This window comes from Eutrema salsugineum, unplaced genomic scaffold (assembly GCF_000478725.1).
Source record: "Eutrema salsugineum unplaced genomic scaffold, Eutsalg1_0 scaffold_3, whole genome shotgun sequence".
In the NCBI taxonomy this organism is placed as follows: Eukaryota; Viridiplantae; Streptophyta; class Magnoliopsida; order Brassicales; family Brassicaceae; genus Eutrema; species Eutrema salsugineum.
This window is the reverse complement of record NW_006256756.1, coordinates 9379335-9399786: the sequence shown is the minus strand read 5'-3', so window position 1 is coordinate 9399786 and position 20452 is coordinate 9379335. Positions and strand designations below refer to the sequence as shown.

The 20452-nt window shown below is 33.2% G+C and overlaps 2 protein-coding genes across 2 annotated transcripts; both read right to left on the bottom strand.

The window, feature by feature from the left end:
• Window positions 1–4348: 4348 nt before the first annotated feature.
• Window positions 4349–5030, bottom strand: LOC112085376. Its single transcript, XM_024154587.1, has 3 exons — window positions 4895–5030; window positions 4713–4805; window positions 4349–4434 (listed from the first exon to the last, which is right to left on the bottom strand). Exons 1-3 carry the CDS (start codon window positions 5028–5030, stop codon window positions 4349–4351), a joined length of 315 nt encoding a protein of 104 aa, XP_024010355.1.
• Window positions 5031–11212: 6182 nt separating this feature from the next.
• LOC18014566 lies at window positions 11213–11575 on the bottom strand. The gene has a single exon (XM_006397124.1). It carries the CDS (start codon window positions 11573–11575, stop codon window positions 11213–11215), a length of 363 nt encoding a protein of 120 aa, XP_006397187.1.
• Window positions 11576–20452: the final 8877 nt, after the last annotated feature.

The following is a 20452-nucleotide window of genomic DNA, read 5'->3' as shown; positions in this document are numbered from 1 at the left end:
CGGCTGAAAAGAAGGGTTTTTGTAAAAGTATGAAGGTTCTCCCTAAAAACGACCTAAATGACAAGTATTTATAGTCTTCAATACTCCATGGTCTCTAGGGTTCCAGAATTGAGGCAGAGAAATGACTTTGGGCTTCAGAAATATGGGCTTTTAATCGGAGTTGGCCGGCCGTGGTCGTGAGTAACGTGGCCGCGGGAAATAGAGGTCTGGCCGCGGTAATGAGGCTTGTGACCGCGGCGGATAGGCTGGTGGTCGCGGTCGTGTGACTTACTGGCCGTCTTCGAGTGTCTCCGGGGCAAATGGAATATCTTGAGATCCAACCGTTGGAATGTCTCCAAACCAAGTGCATTTGAAAGCTGGTTGATTCTTCTATACGTTGTCAAATTGTGAGGGTGATCAGACGGTGAAAAGGTCTTCGTCTCTCCTTAAGATTTCTGACGGTCTGCATTTATCCAAAAGAGTCATTTTGTTCCAATGTGTGCCTTTTTATCACAAATTACCTGAAAAGTCTTTTAAAATCCGAAAACATAAATATCTTTTGAAAACCTTTGAAAATGGAGTAAAAGCACCTGTAAAAGACATTAAAGTGATCCATAAAAATGGTCAAAATCCGGTGTTATCAACTCCCCCAAACTTAGTCTTTTGTTTGTCCTCAAACAAAACAAAGGCCAAATCTCAGTGAGAGGTTTGAAAAGGCAGGAACTAAACAAAATCCCAGAGACCAAAGCTTATATACCAATATCAATCATTATGCATCAATCGGGAATAGCCTAGAAAATTCTCATTAGAAATACGGGCATAACTAGTCTGTTAATCCGTCATGCGGAAATCTATTGCACTGAGATCTAACTTCGAGTCAACTAGCTCTTAGCATTCATTAAAAATTTCGGTGGTTCTCATCAAAGAAAGTATAAGCAAGGCAATCTAGGCTAGGTGTCAAAAGAGTTATTCTAGGAGTAAGGCTTAAAGTGTTTATGGGTTACCTGAAGATCTGGAGGATGCAAGATATTATGCAAAATCGCAAGAGAGAGTGAAGTTGTTGATATCCACAGTTTTCAGTCACTTTCTTCTTGCCATAGATTTCTGGTCTTCTTCCTCAGGTTCTCTCCTAACTCTCCCAGACTTATATTTTTGTAAATCTTTCAAAATCATAGCTCCTTAAACGAATAGTAGTTGCTTTTTGCTCCAAAAATTTTGACAATCTTAGACTCATTAGGTTTTTTGTTTCCCTCCCTTTCATTCACATTTTTTTTTTTGAAAGAGGGAACAACTTTAGATATAGAGTCATAGAGAGCACGAAATTACCAATAAAAATCAGTCTTCTAAAGCTTAATAAGGTTTCTGATACTCTTCCTTCCCAATTCCATTCAGTCTTCCTCGTGAGTGACTGAAAACTGCGTCGCTCCTCTTCTCTCTGACGTTTTTGCACATATCTGCTGATATAAACTAAAGAGAGAATGCATGAGGATTGAAAACAAGGTTTTTGGGTTTATGATATGGTACCAGATAAAGATGAACTGGCCATCTAGGACAACAAAGAGTGGTAAAAATGAGGGTAAAAGACGTCCTAGATGTATATCTTGATGCCTGCCTAAATTCAATGATGAGAAAATTAGATATCAATATTAAGGTCAAATAAAATGAGCTAGTATATCCTGTCGGAAAGAATCTCCATGAATAGAAGTCCTCTGGTGGAGTTTCGTAGTGCAAGTACTCTAGCTACCGCTTAGTCTAGTGCTAACCACAAATGAGCTATCATGCGTAGTGTCAAAGCGTGCAGGTTTAAATCATCACGGTTTTGTGTCAAACATTCCTGAAAAATACTTAAGGTCAAATAGGTTACATATTAAAATTTAAAAAGTATTTGAAATTTTGAAAGCAAAACAAGAAAATGATTAGTACGGATAGACATCCTCCCCCAGACTTAAATCACACTGTCCCCAGTGTGAAAAAGTTGGTGAGAATATGGTGAATAAAAGCGAAAATAAAATAAGATAAAAGAAAAGAAAATGATGAAAGAACCGTGATGATTGTCAAATGACAATGAAGTGCTGATCAATCTTCATCCTCCGATGTGTCTGCTTCGAAATGGTGCTGCTCATGTAGGAAGGTGACAACGCGCTTAAAGCGTCGTCCTTGTCTCTCAACTCTGCGATCCAGATCAGAATCTGTGTGTGACGATGTTGATGATGAAGTGTGGCCAGTCGAAACAGATGGCTGAAAGTGAGCACGTGCTGCAGCTGCATCGGGCTTTGCCTTGGCCACTATGTAATGCCCGATGGTGAAGGGTAGATGAGGCACAGAGGGTAAAAACTCATCAGGTTCCGGAGTCCATCGCGGACGTCCTCCGTTACACAATCTAGGGACTAATGCTGAAGGTAAACAGACTCGGTGCTCTTCGGTGCCAGTGCAATACTTGTAACCGAACCTGTCTGGATCGAAAGTGGCATGAGAGATAGTGTGATTGCGAGAGAGATAGAGTAGGTCATACCAGACGTCGGGATGTGGATCATCAGATGAGAAGTCGAATCCTACAGCCTGTAGTATCGCTGTAATAGCGCTCCCATAAGCTGGAGTAGCGTCCTCGCAACCATGTAAATCATGCTTCACCTTCACCATGTTCTGTGCTATGATCCAGGCAAAGCAGGCAAGTCATGGGTCGTCCATAAATGGCATCTGAAGTGTAATGAGCTCGGTCTTCAAAACACATCCCATGTTGGCTCTAGAGAAAATCGTGTGTGCTAAGTGTTTGTGCACAACTCTCACTGCAGGATGAGTAAGAAGGGCTGACTTGGATCTTCCGCTATCATAGACGCCATGGCCCATCTCTCTCCATAAATCAAAATCAGGTTCTTCTTCGAGGTAAATGCCATCAGTGTATGGAAGCTTAAGAGCTTCACAAAGTGTAGAAATGGTGAGTGAGTAGTCTGTCCGCGGATAGAGAACAACAAAATGCCATCAGATGCTCTGGGGTTCCTCCTCTTCGTGTGGTGGAGGGGGACAGTTGCTAAGAACTCGCGGACTAGCTCGGGATAAGTTGGAAGGTTCAGCTTCATGTAGGGTCTCAGTCTAAGTGCATCGATGTACCAGATTACATCTTCTCTAATCCCAAGCATCTTGAGTGTATGATAATCAATGCAGGGCGTTGGTTTGATGTTCAGCTTCTTGAAACGCCTTGCATAGTCCACCCTCGGGTTAATCTCTTTCCCAATATATCGAATCTGTGGTGGCTCGGGAATTGCTCGTGTTTTTCTTGAGTGTTGAATCAGCCTCATCACATAGTTTCTTCTTCTCGGTCTGGCTTGGTTCAGCATGTACTCTCCAAGAGTACTATCATCGGGAGTTTCCTCAGAGCTGTCACCAGTGCGACGGCTTCTTCGGACTTGGTTTGTTCCATTTTTCCTACAAGACAAGATGATTCTTGGAAAAAAAAGTGAATATGGATGCTGATTTTAACACATTAACGATCTGTGATACTAATCATAATATCAAGAGATTAGTTAAAACCACAAACAAGCATAACTGATATTAAATCGAAGAAATCGAGTAGTTCATGACTAGATTTGGATTTTTGATGTTCTCAACATAGAAATCTTCTAAGAATTGGTTTAATTAAGAAATCTCCATGTCAAATCTATAGGTTACCTAATACTAATCACTAATCACACAAGACTTGATCAAATTCATCAATTTTGCTGTTCCAAATTCGATTTTTGCAAAGCATGTAGAATTCAAATTTCAAAATTCTCAATTCCTCTTAGGCTAAGTGTTAAAATCGATTTTCAGATAACCTAGAAGGTTAATCTATTGTTCTTAAGCTATTTCCACCACTACTAAACCAAGATTTGGGCTTTTTCAGAAAACCCTAAATTCAAAAATCAATTAAAAATGGCGAGTTTGAGCTTCATACCTTGCTGGAAAGAGATTTGATGATAGATTCGAAATCAGCTTTGAAAAAGAGTGAGGTTTGGGCAAAGAATTTCTTAAAACGCTTAAGAATTGAAAAAGATGTTCTATCTCCTAAATCTCCAAGTCTTTTGGAAGAGAAGAGAAAAAGGAGAATCCAATACACTAAGATACGGTCAGCTGGAAATTTTTAGTTTTCTTAAATATAATGCTAGAACAGTGCCGCGCTTAGATCTACGGTGGCTTTAGACGAACTAAAACAATGTAGCCTTTATAAAAAATAGTATAAAAATATCGTCTAAACAAAAATAATAATAATAACCGAAACTATAGAAATTCTAAAGCATAATTTTTCTTCTTTTCTTTCCTAGAAAATCCTTCACCAAAATCCACATAATCGAGCTATTTCACAAATTCTCTTTCTATAGATATAATAACCAATTCATTCAACATATCTTGTGACATAGTTGATCGGAGGAACGACTTTATCAATTTCAACTTTGAAAAGCTCCTTTCTGTAGAGGCAACTTCAAATGGCATTGTTAACAAAATCCGATAAGCAATCCAAAAGTTTGGGTAGCATACTTCTGTCGCTTTCAAAAAGTTTAACACTTCTATAGGTCTCTTGCAGTCTCTTGGCAAAGTCTGTCTTACAACTATTAGTTCAAAAAATAAACCATTCCCATCAACATCTGAATGATTTTCATGCTTCAGATAGGTTTCAAGATTAGTACAAGAAATCATCAAGCTATCTTCACTTGCCTCCTGAAGGTTTTTCAGATCAAACAAAAAACCAAATATTTGTTCATACTTCTGAAATTGTTCAAACCTTGCTTGACGAAGAGAATATAAAGCTTGGTCCATGAGTTGAATGAAGTAAGAAATTCTAAAGTTTTCTTCTGGTGATAAATTCACTGTTTCATCAACTCTCTCTCTGAATCTTCATCAAAATGTTTTTTTCTTCTTATAACACGCTTTGCTTTTGTACGGAATACAGCTTCAATGTCCATAGACTCAGCTAATAGTATAGCTTCAGATTTTGCTCTCTCAAAACCTGTATCTCTGAACTTTTGGAAATAAGAAACAAGTCCATTTAACTGAGAAATAGCAGAATCAATATTCATGTCTTTGGCCTGTTAATTCTTGCTTACGGAGCTAACAGCAAATACGAGATCATACCAAATAACCATGGACAGCTAGAATTCATAACTTCCAGTACCATGTGTTTCACTTGTGGCAAGATATTCAGAATCCCTTTGTGCTTCTGGATGATCACTAGTTTCTGCTATATAAAGGCATCTCTTATTTTTAGAGCTTGAAATCTTATTGCCTTAACGCATGCAACGTGACTCTCCCAACGAGTTTGGGATAAAGATTTAACTGTTAGTCCTCCTACCACATCCTCAAGTACTTTCCATTACTTAGTTGAAGATAAAAACAAGCGATGTATACGTTGTATGATCCCGAAAAATGATATAGCTTTTGTAGAATTGGTTGCCATGTCACATAATGCAAGATTGAGGCTATGGCATCCACACAGAGTATAAAAATGCACGTGGATTGACATCAATGAATCTTCTTTGTACTCCTTTATGTTTTCCTTTCATGTTTGATCCGTTATCATATCCTTGTCCTCTAACATTATCAATACTCAAATCAAAAGTAACCAATACATCTTGAATCTCACGAAAAAGTCATTATCCTCATCAACTGTCAAAAACGTCTGAAAAACTCCACTAAACTTAGGATAAGTCTTCGGCCTCATTTATATGCTCACTCTAATAGAAGTTTTTCAAAATTCACCATGATTTTGAGTCCCTTTGAACAACACACGAAACAATAGATGTTGGATTGACCATTTACGTGGAGGTTATCTATATTCAGCATTTAAAAGTATGAAGGGACCAACACTAATATATAAGAGATTTTGGTTAATCTACTCATTGCCAATTCATTTTGAGTTGGAAGTTAAAAAAACTTAACATGGTATCAGAATCTCGCTTGTTGACACAAGAACGGTGACCCAAAAAAGGTTTATTACTAGTCTTAAAGTGAGATTCGATTCGAGATGAGCCGATAAGTGCCATGATCTCGAGGAAAAGTTATTATTGGTATGCTCTGCATACTCGGTTTAATCCGGCCTGAATTAATATCAGCCCATTTACCAGTCTGAAGCTCATTAGGTCCGACCTAATCACCTAAAGCAAATTCCTGATAATAAATGAAGTTGTTCTTATCAGCTACGGAAAATAAGGAAATTGTCAATATCAAGTTAACAAGAAAAATAAAAATTGACTACCTTCAACATCTATAAATATAAAACATCTCATTCAAAGGATCATCCACAACTCTACATAAAATCCAAAACATATATACTTTTTATTTATTGGCTCATCGTCTGATGACCTAATTCTCTCTATAATATGAAGTATGAATGGTTTGATCCCTAATTTAAGGTATATAGGCAATCTTCACAAGACACAACTATAGAATTAATAAATATGTCCTAAACCCAAACGGATTTTGACTATCTACAAGATTGGTGAAATCCGATATCAACAATAGGCGTTGTCGGTGGGAATGAAAATTTTTCAAAACCTAAGAAATGCCAACAAATCGACAATATCTGACCTTCTATATCTCTCCTTGCCTTTACCAATCATGATTTCTAATCACTAACATGGAGCTTTGACGACATCTCAGAAAACATCTTCGTTAGAAAGAAAGCTAAGTTTTGCAGTACCAATTGACATAACTCAGCATGAAATGGAATCGATCTAAGTACACAACTGATAACACCGTATTTGTATCCATTTGTATCATTGATTTCAAATGAGGTATTAATCAGTTTTAGGAACTTTTATTATGATTTCTATGTATTTGTAGTTTCAAGGCTCTTTTCAGGAAACTTAGGGAAAATGATGGCAAAATTGAAGAAATCCACATTTTCAGCTCAGAGTCAGAACGTCAGAAGTTCAGCTTCAAATAAAGACTTTCTCACCGTCTGATCCAGCTCAAATTTTCAACAATCAAGAGGAGACAACCAGCTTTCCATAGCACTTTACATCATGAAGATCCAACGGTGCAATCAAAAGATACATGGAGAACAAGTTGACCAAATTCACCAGTCCCGAAAGACTCTCACCCGCGGCAAAGTAGTATTTTACCTGCCCCGAAAGACTTTAACCCCCGGTGGATCTATGACAAGCCACAAGGCCCAACATCAAAGCCCACTTCACCATTTCTCTTCAGAGAAGCCGTAAATGGGATATGGAAGATCTTAGGACCTATAAATACATTTCTTAGCAGCCCTAAACGAGTGTGTGCTCCTGTAATGAGATTTTGAGCCACCAAAATTTTTTTTTCTATGGTAAGGCGATGGAGATGGGGATTCTTCCCCTGATCCATTGTTCTTTCTCTTTTCTATCTAATTAACTTTTCTATTTCATCTTTTGCATTCTTTCATGTCTTTTATCATTTCTTGCATCATGTAGATCTGTCCCAGAGAGTCAAGTTGTTTGTAGAGTTTTCGATAGGCATACATGTCGATTAGGATTTCTAAGTTTCTAAACCATATTATGGATCTCATCTCTTCTAAGTTTTTCATATTGCGTGAAAGTAGATTCATGACCTATTCTCTGAGCCTAGGATCGATTCAGAGCCACGAGAGTGCTGTATCAGATCATCCATACCTAGCTTCAGATGAACATAGTCGCTATAGGAGTCGAGAGCAACCTGTAGAGAAGATGTGAGCAGACAAATTCAATATTTAATGCATGATCTTATTTCTGGCATGAGAGCGAAAGTTAATTTTCAGATCTGAGTGATTAGTTGATTAAGATGGTGAGAGTTAGTTAATCATACACATGTCTATTCTAGTTCCATGCAGATCCCAGAAACAGATGAAGATAAATCGCCCGGAGGCTAATTGGAAATGCTTTGACATCGAATAGAGTAAACCGGAAAAGTCTAAATCGCCACCTATGAGTTTAGAGTCTATAGTTTGAGTCGACATCCTTGAGATATTCTTTATACAATTCATATGCATTGCATTTTATTTCTTGGGAATATTAGATTAGGTTTAGTTTAGGTTTCTTAACCAAAAATCCCACATCCCATGAGTTTATGACTTTGCTTACTTCCAAGTTTGTTGTTTCTTGCAGATTAGACATCCTCCATGTGGATCGACACCCTAAGTCTTATAACGTATATCTGTGCACTTGCAGACACTAGGGTTTTATAAATTTAAAACTTTTTGAGGACCAATGAGCTTGTAAAAACGCAACCCTAGGCCTGCACCACATCAACAACTTCAGTCTCTGTTCTAACATAAGAAAATGAAATGGATAACAGCAGTCCGCAGAAGAAAATTAAAAAGATTACCACCATTAAGAATTGAAACATTAAGCTAGAAATTTTACCTCACAATCCGAGTCTTTAAGATCAAGAGACCTTGTTGCTGGGTCTTCTAATTCAAGTTGAGTCAAGTATTGGACTCTGTAAAATCTGAAAAAAGTTAAGAACAGAAAATGTTACAACTTTATACAAGTTATGAGAGAATGTTAATACAAAACAGAAACCGTGAATAGAACACATACCTTTTTCAAGCTTGTCAGGTTGTTCAATCTCAGTAAGCATTTGTGCATTTGTAACAAATGTTCTCTCACTTAACTTAATCTCAGCCTTCATCCATTGCTCACAGAACATCAAGGCCTTGTTCATATAATGAGTTAAACAACACCTATATGGATCTATGATTCGGCTACTAGTACTAAAAGCACTTTCTGAAACAACAGAAAATACTTGCATTAGAAGCACATCTCTAGCTATTTCAGAAAAGATAGGGAACTTATCACTGTTGACTTTCCAATAAGACAAAACATCATACTCAGATCCAGGCATTGTTTTTTTCTTTTCATTCTTTTCCTTTAGATTTATATCCAACTCATATATTGCATCTTCAACTCCTATATCGTCAACCATCTCCTCATACACACAGTCCATCCTTTCATACTCATTGCTCACAGACTGATTGATACAACTCCTTTGATTCTGCATTGTATGCTCCATAAATTCTTTCAAAACAAATCTTAGCAAATTGCATTTTCTTGGTCGGATCTAAGATACTAGCTACAATAACCATCTTATTGATGTTTTTCATTCCATCCCAGTACTTGTCAAATTTGGCAAGCATCTCCTGAGCCTTAGCCTTCATATCTAAGTCCAAACCATAGGTTATTTTGCATCAAATTTCTCTGTATAGTCACTATCTCACCATAGCACTTATATGAGCAAATAGTTGTAGATCCTGACACAATAAAAGTAGAGTTGTAGAAAACAATTAGAAACCTTACTAACCTCTCCACTGCATTCCAATCTGTTGATATAAGCAGTCCAACCCTCTTTGTTGCATTCTCTAATTCCAAAAAGTAGTCATTGTACAACTCATCTTCAAGTTCCATTTTATCAAAATCAACTCTAAACTTAATAGCGTGTAGTAGCCTAAGATATGTTGAATTCCGCCTTATCTTGACATCCAAAGGCAAGCTTCCCCTCGTGATCTTTCCTGACACAATCTCAAGTTCAAACGAGTTTAATCTCAAAGTTGGAAATCAAACATACTGCACGGTATTCCTAATTGCTGCCACATTATCACCTAAATCATGCAAACCGTCCTTTTCAATCAAATTGATAATATGCACAGCACATCTCATATGCATGAATTCCCCATCTAAAACGACTTATTATTGACTTATTGTTGCGTGTATGGGGGGAAGGCTTATTGTTGCGTGTATGTTTCGCAGACCCAATTTAACCCAACCCACATTAAGATCAGCCTATTACCAGTCTCAAGCCCATTAGGCTGACTTAATCACCTAAGGAAAATCCCCGAAAAAAAAAGTGTTCTTATCAACTCTAGAAAATAAGAAAATTGTCAATATCAAGTCAACAAAGAAAAAGAAAATCGACTCACTTTAACATCTATAAATAGAGAGCATCTCATTCATTTAAAGGAGCATCCAAAACTCTACAGAAAACCTTGTGAGGTTTTAATATTAATTTCAACCTCTAGTCTTAGCTCTTTAACCTGAACTACTTAGATCAATTGACCTTGATACTTAGTTTGTTTGTTGATTCAAGCAAGACACAAGAAAATTTGGTAATCCAGTTTAGTTTGTTTGTTGATTCAAGCAAGACACAAGAAAATTTGGTAACCCAGTTTAGTTTGTTTGTTGATTCAAGCAAGACACAAGAAAATTTGGTAACCCAGTTCCCTTTCGGTACGGGGGAGAGACGGTACTCTCAACAATCCACTAGAACAAGTTTAAGTGTTTACAATGATCTTTCCTTATCTCATGTATCTAACTTCACGTTTGTCTTTCTCTTATTTGTTCAGGTACCACAAAGAAGAAAAGAAGACCCGAAACCAATCAACCTTAGTTTCAACACGTGAACGTGACGACGAACACACCGAAGACGAAATCACAAGCTGAAAGAAGAAGACGATGGCTTCAAGACTCTTGACCGTATCTCTGAAGTTTCTCTTCTCTCGCTCACGTTAGGTTTTATTCTCTTCCTTGGCTTCGTAGAATAAAACCTTGCTCGTATATATACCTCTTGGTATAATCATGAACCTCAAAACCTGGCCCATCCGTGATTCTTCTCCTTTTGTAAACATTAGTGGGCTAAAGCCCAATATGAATTAGTTTTGACCAGATAATGACGAGTTGACCAGCCTTATCTTCTTTTGGTTGTATCGACATTAGACTCACAAACCTAGAACATATCTTCTTCTTATTCATTGGCTCATCTTTTGATGACCTAATTCTCTCTGTAATATAAATTACAAATGGTTTGATACCTAATTTAGGGTATGTAGGTAGTTTTCACAAAGCACAACAATAAAATTAATAAAAGTCTCTTAAACCCAAACTGATTTTGACTATCTACAAGATTAGTAAAATCCGGTATCAACATATCTATTAGGATCCCACATGAAAAATATAAAGGGATTTGGGCCAATCCAGTCATTATCATTTGGTTTTGAGTTGGAAGTCCAGAAAACATAACAGAAATATCACCAGTTTTCTTTGATTTTCTTTGTTGCCTTACAAAACATATGCAATACCAGTAATAATATCAAGTGGAATATACCAAAACATAGCATATTTGATATAACCAAAGTATTAAATAAAGAGAAAATTTAAATAAATGTTGAAATCTTTTGACTATTATAAGCTCTCTATGAAGCAAAAATATATTATCCTTGGAAGATGATGAATGACTTTTCCAACAGTGTAGACTTTCACTTGTGTGCAGGTGAGCTGGGAATGATGCGAGCACAGTTGTCCTTGAGGAGAGGTGGGAAGAATGGGTTCAGTGGAAACATTTGAGGCCAACAGTTTGCATCTAAAGTTGAAAACGCTTTGCAACATGCCGCTTCAACATTTTCAAACTTGCCAGAAAAAATTGATTTGAAGATTTCCAGCACACATCCTTCGACATTAAAAAGAGACGACCAACATTTTACCAAATCAATAGGCAAACCGGGTGGGAAAAATCCAGGACTCAATGGTGACGGTTGCACTTGAGCTATTCCTTGAGTAACGAAAATGGCAGCACAAAGGGATACAACTAAGATCATTGTGACAAAAGTTTTGCTTCCCATGTTTCTTATTAATCGTTTTACCCCTTTTCCTTTTCTTTTTTTGTTTGTTTTGTTTACTCTTTTAGATGCTTGGATGATTTTGGAGATCGGAAGAAACTTAGAATTTATAGGATTAGAGAACAAGACTTTATTTAATAAATCCAGGTGTTGCGGACCAATATTAAATTGTGTTTCAAAATGTAACTCACGTTTAGGTTTTATGGTATCAAACTTTTCTTACATTAAGTTGAAATAAATGACTAGTGCCGAGGCCAGGTGTGTTCTTGTTAACGGGCATATAATTATGTGAAAGTTACAAGTGTCTTTTGACCCATTTAATTCTTTTTTCTTGTTAACCTTCAGTTTGGTTTCTTTGTGATAACAACTTGGTCTAGTGTGGTCTTGTTAACGCGTATGCAATTATATGAATGTTAGAATTGTCTTTGACCCATTTAATTGCTGTTTTATATATTTTATTAACATTGAAATAAATTATGAAAACTATTATAAGGATTATTTTATAAAAAACTACTCCATGATAAACGGCTCCACTTGCACATTGCTAAAAAAAAATTAATGAGTTTGACTCCATTAATCTGCAAAAATTGCATATCTTCTGTAAATTGAACTACAGACCTCTTGGTGTATTAATGAACCATTTGGTTAACTACTAAACCAAAAGGCTTTTGCAATTCTTTTTCCTTGTTAACTTTGTGAATACTGATTAATTAACTTGACAAAAAAATCCCTATTCTAAGCCTCCTAGCTCTCTATGCTCTAAAACCTTAGCTTTTGTTAGATCTTGAACCACATTCATGATCTACTAAACTTTCTTTTGTTTAATATCAACTTTCTTAATCTTCTTTTCCTTATGTCGCTTCTTAAGGCATTTACTTTGTTTCGCTTATGTATATGTGACTAGTATCATTATAGGCCTTTGGGCTAGGTAGATTAGAGTGAGTAAGAGTTAGACTAATGGTGAAGTACATTAATTTACATATCCAAATGGTTATTGAGTTTTAATACTAGGGTTAGAAGTAGCTCTTCTAAGTCTAGCTTTGTGAACATTTAATGCACAAAATGTGTTTTGATGGAATTTTCCAAGCTCGATCCTCTTTAACCATGCATTTCATTCTTAATCCAATAGAGTTGATGCTTAAGGTGACTTGTATGCTTGATAGGATCTTGTTCCTTAGTTCACAAGGCAATAAACTATTGTTGAGGAATTAATTAGGTAAGTGATTAGTGAAGAGATTTGTTTATGAGGGTAGATTAGTCCACTTTAGTGAACCTAGGATTTTGGATTAAGCTTGTTTGAGCTTTGTTAGCACCATTAACCAACTATTAGTCACCCAAAGTCATTAATCTTAGCCCAAAACCCATATTCCATCTCATATAGTTATATCTTTGCTAGTTATTTGCTCATTTTCTTGTCTTGTTTCATTTTGCTTTGTATTTAAATTGTTAGGATTAGACCAAACCAACCTCTCAGTCACCATCATATTTAAACTAATAGGTTTCTTGCATTCTAGATAGGTAGTAGCCTCCATGTAGTCTGACCCTTAGCTTACTCATTGACTACATCTTACATCTTTCTCCTACTCTTTTTAAAGATGGTTTAAAGACCCTATCAATTAGGGATACCAATAGTACTCTCCTTCTGAAGCTTGCATATCAAGCCTTTATCTATTCAATTTGGAAGAATATAATGCAAGGCTCCATTAGGGGCAGACGTAGGTGTTGTTATCTGGGGTCACATGCCCCCTACTCTTTTTGTTTTTTATTGAATAAATCTTAAATAAAATTGATTTAATATGTTATTTTAAAAATTTTATAGAAAAAGTGCTCCCTATTATTAAAAAAAAGGCAATTATATTTATAGGACAAAAAACTGTAGTATTATTCCCTAAGTACTTTTCAAACTTTACTACGTTTGGACTTATCATTTTCTTATAATTAGCAAAATTAAAAAAATTAGAATCTAAAAATTTTGAGAAAATTCAGAAAATGAAAGACAAATATATTTTGTACTACTTTTTTGCAAACAAAATTTTTAAAATAATTTGTAACAAATGTTCTACAAATTAATAGAAAGCATACCCTATAAATCTATAAATTTGTAGAATAGGTTATCTACTATTTCATTAATTTTCTACGAAATATATAGAATTCGTTATCTACAGTTTTCTCTATGTTCTACAAAGTTATGAAACCGTACTCTACAACATGTTCATTTTTCTACAGTTTAGTAGAATTATATTTCTATAGTTAACTCTTTGTTCTACAACTTAATAAAATTATATTTCTACAGTAAACTCTTTGTTCTACAATTATAGAATACTAATTCTACAAAACGGTTTTCTAAATCTCCGAGAATCTAGGATGTGTAGAAAATCTATAGAATATATCTCTTTCCTTTTTCAATTATTTTGTTTCCTAAATTATTTTTTTTTAAAACTTTTTATTTTAGAAATTAAATTTTGGCGAAATATTTTTTTTCTTCTCCATATCTTCACGTTTTTCTCATCATTCAACATACATCATTTTCACGTTTTTTTCACAATTTTTACGTCTTCCTTTTGTTTTTCGTTCTAATTACCAGAGTGAAGATCCGGTGGAGACTATACAGGCAGAGAAGTGATCGGCGTCAATATTTTTTTTTCTTCGTCAAAGTTAAACAATGGTAAGAGAAGGATTCTACAAAGTTTTTTGGGTACATGTAATTTTCTTTTTTACTTTTTTGGTTTTTAATTTAATCTGATTAAAATTAAATACCAATGACTTTTATTATTCTGTGTAATTTGTATTTAAAGGGTAGAAGAGGATAAATAATTAGTAGAAGTATTAAGGAGACAACTTCTAAAATTAAAGTATTAAGGGGATAATAGTAGTATTTTTTGTCATATATTCTAATTTATCCCAAAAAATGCCTTCTATTAAAAATACCCTGATAAAAAAAAATTAGATCCGCCACTGGGCTCCATTACAATTGTTCTCGGCCGACGTCAAGCATCATTTATTTGATGTAAGTTGGATCCCCTTTGATGTAAGTTGGATCCCCTCAACAAAACGCGTCATCTCCTTTTTTTACTACTTGCTTTCAGCCATCTATTCTCTCTTCCTCTATTTATTTTTATGCTTTTATCTAATTGGGTGATAGTGCTTATGCTACCTGTTGATAGTGCTTCTGTAGCAGTAGGGCTGACTGTGTTTGTAACCAGCGTATCAAGTTTATAACAAGTTTAATGATATATAAAATGAAATTTCAGAAGAAAAAATAAACCTAAAAGTACCATTGTAATAGAACACATTTTTTTTTGACAAAATAAAGTGGAGAAGAATCCAACGTAAAAGAAACAATAGATTAGAACTAAATTAGATAACAACGTTTTTTATAACAGTTGTTGTCGATTAAGAGAATGAGTAATTTGGATATCTCAGATTACCAAAACTAAAAATACCATTGTAATAGAAGACATTTTTTTTGACAAAATAAAGTGGAAAAGAATCCAACGTAAAAGAAACAATAGATTAGAACTAAATTAGATAACAACGTTTTTTATAACAGTTGTTGTCGATTAAGAGAATAAGTAATTTGGTTATCTCAGATTAAGAAGTATTCTGCTTCACCTTATTCTAGAGGATTTTCTTTGTATGCTTTTATACAAGGAAAATTATAAGAAATAACAGTTTTCTGAGAGCAAATTGCAAGAATAAAATTTAATATTTTATTCATTACTTAACACACTTTAATTAACTAACCTTATACCATCTTTGTAAAACAATAGCAGCCAAAAATTTTCCATTATCTGACAAATTTTAAATTTTCAGAAACATCCCAACTTTTTTACGTTCTTTTTTCTCTTTCATCTGACACATTTTACTTTTTAACCTTTTCTTTAAAAAAAAAGTAAAAATCATATCATCTTATTTTTTTATCATGTATCTCATTATCTCCACTTTTATCTCCTCAAAAGCTAAAAATAGACCAAAATAGTTGACTGCTACATTCATACACATATATAAGAATTATCTCACAAAGTAGTTAACTAATAATTTAGTAAAAATACTATTAAATCTAATAGTTAGCTACATTCACACATATATAAACAAATTATCTCACAAAATAGTAAACTACTACAAAAAAACACATGTATAATAACTATCTCACAAAGTAGTTAACTACTACATTCACACACATATACAATAATTATCTCACAAAGTAGTTAACTACTACATTCACACACATGTACAATAACTATCTTATAAAATAGTTAACTACTATATTTGTACACATGGATAAGAACTCTCTCACAAAGTAATTAACTACTACATGTACAATAACTATCTCATAAAATAGTTAGTTAGTAAATTCACACACATGTATAAGAGCTATCTCATAAAGTAGTTAATCTACAGTCACATATATGTACAAGAACTATATCATAGTGTAATTAACTACTACATTCATATACATAGTTGATTACTTTTTATACATAATTTATTTGACTAGCATGTTCATATAATCAACAAGCTTATTTTCGTAGTTACAAACTCAGTTCGGTTAGAGTAGTTGATTACTGTACATGTATAGTCATGTCAGACTAATTGACTAAGATAAAACGTTAATTACTATGAACATATAGTTGTCTTTACGTAATGTATGACTTTATTTCAGATTGTTCCAACCTCAATCAAAGAGCTATGAGAACTGACAATGTATGCCAGTCCAGTCCGGTGTCCAAGATGTTTGACATACAAAGCACAATCTCTAGCGACTCTCTTCCACTCCGAGATTCCTTCTCATCCATACAGACCAGACCTGTTAAAATCCATAATATGAAAATTTCTAACGAATTGTAGACTTTTAACTAATTAATTTACACAAAAGAAAGTTTAATCTGCTCAAATTCATGAATATATTGTCCTTTCAGACCAAGCTTAAGCTTATCATAGTTTACTTGGGTTTTTGAAAAATATAAAACTACGAACTTTATATACATAGGAAATCTAAAGATAAACGTTTTAGCTACAGAAGCTAAAAGAAACTAGAGTCTTACACAGCAAGATCAAGACCACTCAAATAATTAAGAAATTTCAAAACTGAAAGTAAATGTTATGCACAAAATGGTAAGTCTCTACTATTATGTCAAGATATAAAAACAAAAAAAAAACAAAAAAAAAAACCCAGCAAAAATGAGCATCAAATGCATTCGAACTAAAGTTTTCATACTCGACCTTCTAAGCTGACATAGATTTTTATCATTGATTCACTCAGAATTTTATCTCTGGATTGCATCTGCATGTGATTTAGAAAGTGCGGATTTAGATTTTGAAAATTTGGATATTTATTCATTTCATGTTATTTTTTTTTTTTTAGTATCTTCGTCTTCTTTACTTTGCATTGTAATGGATTGGAACTCAAATATCTTGTTGAGAAGCTGGTTAATAACCAATGATTATGGTGATGAAATGATGTTCGATTGACTTTAAGAAATAATTGCTGGCATTTACGAAATACTATAAAACGTTTATAAATTAATAATCTACAAGTTAATAAACACAATAAAATAATTAATTTTTGATCCCAAGTTAGACCAGTGTAAAATCTAATAAAATTTGATAAGATAAAAAGATAATCATTTATAAAAAAATCTTATATATATATATAGTCCCAGTCATATTATAAATTAATAATTATATATATTTTTTTTTGTCAACTATCTGATTCATTAGAACCCAAAGGGCTAAGCATACATAGTACGAGAGAAGCCCAAACAAACAAAGCCCATAAAAGGCACAATCCAAACACGTGTAGTGCCACACGTTATCTCTTGAAACAAAGAAAAAAACAGGTGTCTTACTCCAGGCTTGTCTGCGAAATCGATGCTGCTTCCGTCACCACTCTTCGCCGCCGGCGACTGCAAACTCCGGTGAACTGCATCTCCAACGACTCTAACTTCCACAGCAAAAAAATTTGTACCAAGATGCTAACCTTCTGCCATCCTTCATATCTCGGAAATTATTAGTCAGAAAATAAAGCTGAAATAGAATTGAAACCGCTTTTGAGCTTTTTCCAAATCTCCTCCTCCCAGGAAGCTTCGTCGCCGTTCAGACCTAATTTATTGGTCTGAGCTGTGTTCCATCGTTGCTCCGAGTGACAAGCAAGAGGATAACGACAAAACAATAATTTCCGACAAAGAAATTACTCCTCGCAAAGAAGAAAACCTGAAATAAAAGCTAAAAGAAAACACAGCAATTCCGACAAACAGAGAACAGCCGAGAAAGAGAAAGCAAAAGGTGAGAAATCGGTCACAGCCGGAAGATAAGATCCGAACTAAGTCAGAAATTTTATCCGATAAACGGAAATTAAACAAAACAAAAAGATGAAAAGATTACAAGGAAAGAGATCCGGATCAACCGGAATTTATTCTCCGAAAATATAAACAGCACAGTGCCGGGTCGGAATAACACCGGCCACCGGCCAACAAAAAAACACGGAGAAAAGTTGAGAGAACTTTCTCTTTCTAAAGTTTAGTGAGAGAATATGCCGGATGGCTTAATTTCTTAAAATTAAATTAATGAATATATAATCTTATGGATATACACCTAAGAAAATATACTATGTACGACTATAGAGTTGTATGGTTTTTTTATTTTAAACTATTTATAAATTTTTATTACATCAAAAACTGATAGCTATATTTTCTTGATATGAATCCAAAAATCATGAAAAGTTCTAACTGTGATATTTAAATTTTTATGCATAAATACTTTTAAATGTATCATACTATTGTCTTCAACTTCTTCATCAATATAAATAGTCATCATTACTTATAAACTTTGAACTTTTAACGTGTATAATCTTTATAAGAGGAGTTTGAAAGGCTAATAACATATATTTATTTTGATAATATAATCTCAGATTCATACATACCATTTTAATAAATAAACTTATTTAAAATCCTAAATAAAAATTATTTAAAGAATAATTTTTAAAAATTATGGACTAAAATCAAAATTTTCTTTACATATTCATTATCTATTGATTAATTAATATAATTTTGTGTCATTATTAATTTTAATATATATTATTTTATTATATAAAGAAGAAATGATTTGAAGTTAGTAACTCGTCTGATCCTGACACATATCAAGTTAAATGATTAGATTTTGATATGTGTTTAATTAAATTTTAATTATATTTTTAACAAATTTTATTCAAAAATAAAATTTATAATTGGAACCTAATCCTAAAAAGTAAGTGATAAATTATGTTTAGACTAAGAAAAAAATCAATAGATAAAAAAGGAATAAAAATCACAGTTTAGAAAAACAAAAAAAACTATATTCAGTTTAGCATAGGAAATTAAAAAATAGATTACAAATTCGCAACCAAAAAATATTTTGCTAATATTTTTGTTCATAAGTGACATGTAATTTTTTTTTTTTATGTTGCTCATGTTAGGTTTATGTGTAAAATGGTTATTGTTATATTAGTGTAGTCATGTAGACTAGTATTGCTTTAATTATTGTAGTCTTATTATTTTGTGTTTAAATAATATTATGATAGCTGATAACTTTGTTTTTAAATTTATATATTACATATTTTTCATGGATGATCTCATTTTTAAAAAAAATTATTTTCATGGGTTATAAAATATTAACTTATAAACACATATATGCAGATAGTTATCTAATAAAATAACAAAGTTTCTAAATCTCAACATTATTAATTTATAGTGCCTTGTAACGTACGAAACATGTGAGATGATGATCTTTCATCCTCTTATTTATTAGATCCATTGCTTAATTTTATTTGGATTCCTATTTTTCTCCCTATTTTTTCAATTGCAATTGTTTTGTTCACATTCTAGATTTATTGCATCAATGTGCTTTAATAAGTGGACATAACCTGTATGTTTTGGATGATGCCTTAATAGTTTGATCTCGACATCTTCGATTATCTCTGGCCAAAGAATGAATCAAAAGAAGAAGATGATGCCATCAAACTTGGAGATGATGTTTGTTTCCGTTGTGAAGATATAGTTTTTTCCGATGTCATCTGTCTATTAAATTGCCCTGGTATTCGATCTAGGTTTTAGGATAATATATTTATCCAAAAAAAAAGGTAATATATTTTTACTTAAATGTGTGTGTTAGGTGTACAATCCACTTTTATTTAATAAGTAACTAATATTTTCAGTGCTATGTGTTTCACTTTTTTGGGGTAAAATATAAAGGTATCAATAAAAGCCTTACAAACAAACAAACAAAAATAATTTACGAACCAATTGAACTGGAATAGAAGAAGTAAAAGAGATTAATCAAAAAAAAAAAAACATAATTGGTTCTTGACACCTCAGCTTTTTCAATTATCTTAGAGTTAAACATATGCACTTTTAGTCTCTGCATCCAAACGCTTTTAATTAAAAAAAAAATCTATTTGGAAACTGTGTTAATGTTAATCAATTTTGTTTTAACAAATATAAATATATAAAGATAAATTAATAATGAATTAAGATAATATATAATTTTAAAAATATCATCCTTAGAAAATTATTATATTACGATATTCTTTTGGAGGATAGCTATTCTAATTGCCAAACAAGTCAATAATTTGGTTAAATATTAATTTGTTGAAAAATACTTTCTGAAATTCAAATTTTAGTTTAGATTAGATTAATTATCATAGTCAGATGTTATTATATCTTACAAAAATAATACATCAGATATTAATTTAGATTTAATTTAAATATTTAAATTTAAATAATATTACAGAGATGATAAACATATGTTATTGTATATTTTTATCATGATCAATCAGTCTAAGATTTTAATTTTTAAATTAGTAAATAGTTCTATCTACGATAATATAGATTATATTTATAATCGCAC